Source organism: Bison bison, unplaced genomic scaffold (genome assembly GCF_000754665.1).
Source record: "Bison bison bison isolate TAMUID 2011002044 unplaced genomic scaffold, Bison_UMD1.0 scf7180017847068, whole genome shotgun sequence".
Classification (NCBI taxonomy): Eukaryota; Metazoa; Chordata; class Mammalia; order Artiodactyla; family Bovidae; genus Bison; species Bison bison.
This window is the reverse complement of record NW_011477641.1, coordinates 14,656-18,219: the sequence shown is the minus strand read 5'-3', so window position 1 is coordinate 18,219 and position 3,564 is coordinate 14,656. Positions and strand designations below refer to the sequence as shown.

The window sequence follows — 3,564 nt, the reverse complement described above, 5'->3', positions numbered from 1 at the left end:
ACCTGAGGCTGGTCAGAGAGCTGGTTGGAGTGATGCCCATCGGTGGACCCGCTGGAGAAGGCCTGAGTAGAGAAGGTCTAAGCTTAACGGGGAAGGGGTGGGCCAGGGAGGAAATGGGGTGGGAAGTTTGAGGAGGGGGAGCAGTGGAGATGGGGGTTGTGAGGAATGGGAGTGAGCTTAGACGTCTTGAGGATACTGCAGTTCTGTGCTTTTTTTCACACCTGGCTGAAAATTCACTAGAAAACAAACAACCCTTGCTCTGTGACAGCCTAGAGGGGTGGGAGGGAGGCTTAAGAGGGAGGGGACGTGCGTGTGCCTATGGGTGATTCATGTGGGTGTACGGCAGAAAGCAACATGGTATGTAATTACCCTCCAATTAAAGATCAAGTACAACTTAAAAACCCCAAACACAACATTGTAAGTCAGCTAGACTCCAGTAAACATTTCAGTAAAAAGATTCAACTGGGAATGAGTTCCGCCGTGACTATCCTGATGAATTTCCCGTGTCTTCTTGAGGCCATTCCTCTTTGAACTTCCGTGTTTGGGGAAGCGTGCCTTTGTATGGAGTCCTGAGGAGTAAATGAGACGGGCTTGTAGAAGGCCTAGTAGTGCCTTGCACGTGGCAGATGCTCAATAACCTCGAGTTGTCACCATTATGGTACCTCAAGAGTCTCCTTGGAGCTTGCACGGTTTCTGAATGGGGTCCTGCGGGGCTCCCTTGGGGCTCCCACAGTGGGGTTGGGGGGCGGAGTGGGGGTGTTCCCCCCTCCTTGCTTGTCCCTGTGGAACACCCCCTTCCACCCGAGCAGCTCTGCTTTGGTCTCTTGTGTTTGTTTATATCTCCTAGATTGTTGTTCAGTCGCTCAGTCGTGTCCAACTCTCCGACCCCATGGACTGCAGCACACCAGGCCTTCTGCCTTCACCATCTCCCGGAGCTTGCTCAAACTCCTGTCCATTGAGTTGCTGATGCCGTCCAACCATCTCGTCCTCTGTCGTCCCCTTCTCCTTTTGACCTCAGTCTTTCCCAGCATCAGGGTCTTTTCCAATGAGTCAGCTCTTTGACTCAGGTGGCCAAGTATTGGAGCTTCAGCTTCATTATCAGTCCTTCCAATGAATATTCAGGGTTGATTTCTTTTAGGATTGAGTGACTTGATCTCCTTGCAGTCCAAGGGACTCTCAAGAGTCTTCAACACCACAGTTCAAAAGCATCAGTTCTTCGGCACTCAGCCTTCTTTATGATCCAACGCCCACATCCGTACATGACTACTGGAAAAACTTTGGCTCAGAGATAATTGACTTGATTGAATACAAAGTTCTTTGGCAAAAAATAAAAGTGTGGCAAGCAGTACTGACACAAAAGCAAGTAGCTTTTCCTCCCTTGAGTCATTTATTTATTCAGTGGGTGTGTGCGTGTAGAGACGGAGCGGCTGTGCTGGGAGATGGGGCTTCCACTTCAGAGGAGCCCTGGACCTGCCCTCAGGGAGTTCACAGGCAGTGCTTCGGGGGGTCCTGCCAGGACGCCTGCCCTTCGAGTGCCCAGTGCTGTGATGGATGCGTGTCCCGCATCTGCGGCCACTGGGGCCACGTGCCCGAGATTGTCCGGGTCTGAGGGTGCAGAGAAGAGGAGGCATTTGGACTGAGTCTGGAAAAATGAGCATGTGGCCACGTGAGAAGCCAGTGGTGAGGGGACCAGTCAGGCGGAGGAAAGAGCGGCTCATACGAGTTGTGGAGCTGGAAGCACGAGGGTGTGTGGAAGCAGAGGCCGGGGACAGGGCCGCAGGGCCGGCCATGGAGGGCGTGGGCTGCTGCAGGCTCCTGAGAAGGGGGACGCCGCCATCAGGACCGGGTTTAGGTGTTTGACCCTGGTGTCCACGTAGAGAACAGATGTGTCGGGGGGGAGCTGGAGATGGGCATCCATCGGGAGTCAGCCTGGAGAGAGGCAGAGACCCCGTCAGTGGGCCCTCAGGACGTGGATGGGGCGGGTGTTGGGAAGATCTGACTCCTGGGTTCCGGCTGGGGCTCCGGGCTGGGGCTCCGGGCTGGAGGGGTGCCGCCCACCGAGCACAGGAGGCAAACAGATGCCCTCTCCCAGCAAGACCCCTGCCCCAGCACCCTCTGGGGCCGGACTCCGCCCCTCTTCCAGAATGGCTCCCCTGATGTCCTCGCCCCACTTTCCGGTGCCCTGAGCCTTTAGGGTCTGGATCCCCTTGATGTCCTCGCCCATCTTTCCGGTGCCCTGAGCCTTTAGGGTCTGGATCCCCTTGATGTCCTCGCCCCGCTTTCCGGTGCCCTGAGCCTTTAGGGTCTGGACACCAGCGTCCGCCTTGCGCTTGTTTCTGGGGAGTCTTTGGCTTGTCTCTGACTCACCCAGGACCGTCTTCGAGGGCAAGGTTGTGTCCTTGGTTCCATCTGCTTTGGGGTCCGGCTCCTCGCTGCTTGACCTGCTGACGTGACAGTGTCTCTTGTTTTCTTTTCAGAATCCGAGAGCAGCTGTGTGTGTCCCAGACAGACCCAGCCGCTGGGATGACGGGCCCCTCTGTGGAGATCCCCCCGGCCGCCAAGCTGGGTGAGGCTTTCGTGTTTGCCGGCGGGCTGGACATGCAGGCCGACCTGTTCTCGGAGGAGGACCTGGGGGCCCCCTTTCTTCAGGGGAGGGCTCTGGAGCAGATGGCCGTCATCTACAAGGAGATCCCTCTCGGGGAGCAAGGCGGGGAGCAGGACGATTACCGGGGGGACTTCGATCTGTGCTCCAGCCCCGTTCCGCCTCAGAGCATCCCCCCGGGAGACAGGGCCCAGGACGATGAGCTGTTCGGCCCGACCTTCCTCCAGAAATCAGACCCGACTGCGTACCGGATCACGGGCAGCGGGGAAGCCGCCGATGCGCCTGCCAGGGAGGCGGTGGGCAGGGGTGACTTGGGGCTGGAGGGGCCGCCCAGGACCGCGCAGCCCGCCAAGCCCTACGCGTGTCGGGAGTGCGGCAAGGCCTTCAGCCAGAGCTCGCACCTGCTCCGGCACCTGGTGATTCACACCGGGGAGAAGCCGTACGAGTGCGGCGAGTGCGGCAAGGCCTTCAGCCAGAGCTCGCACCTGCTCCGGCACCAGGCCATCCACACCGGGGAGAAGCCGTACGAGTGCGGCGAGTGCGGCAAGGCCTTCCGGCAGAGCTCGGCCCTGGCGCAGCACGCGAAGACGCACAGCGGGAGGCGGCCGTACGCCTGCCGCGAGTGCGGCAAGGACTTCAGCCGCAGCTCCAGCCTGCGCAAGCACGAGCGCATCCACACCGGGGAGAAGCCCTACGCGTGCCAGGAGTGCGGCAAGGCCTTCAACCAGAGCTCGGGCCTGAGCCAGCACCGCAAGATCCACTCGCTGCAGAGGCCGCACGCCTGCGAGCTGTGCGGGAAGGCCTTCTGCCACCGCTCGCACCTGCTGCGGCACCAGCGCGTCCACACGGGCAAGAAGCCGTACGCCTGCGCGGACTGCGGCAAGGCCTTCAGCCAGAGCTCCAACCTCATCGAGCACCGCAAGACGCACACGGGCGAGAGGCCCTACCGGTGCCACAAGTGC

At 59.6% G+C, this 3,564-nt stretch overlaps 1 protein-coding gene across 2 annotated transcripts in view; it reads left to right on the top strand.

Moving 5' to 3' along the window:
- The first annotated feature begins 2,481 nt into the window (after positions 1-2,481).
- ZNF70 (zinc finger protein 70) overlaps positions 2,482-3,564 on the top strand; it is a 5,045-nt gene continuing 3,962 nt past the window's right edge. The window contains exon 1 of one of the 2 annotated variants that reach the window (XM_010841632.1): positions 2,482-3,520. In XM_010841632.1, the coding sequence (XP_010839934.1) occupies positions 2,524-3,520 (997 nt within the window). In that variant the 5' untranslated portion in view covers positions 2,482-2,523. The other variant, XM_010841634.1, reaches the window with a different exon arrangement.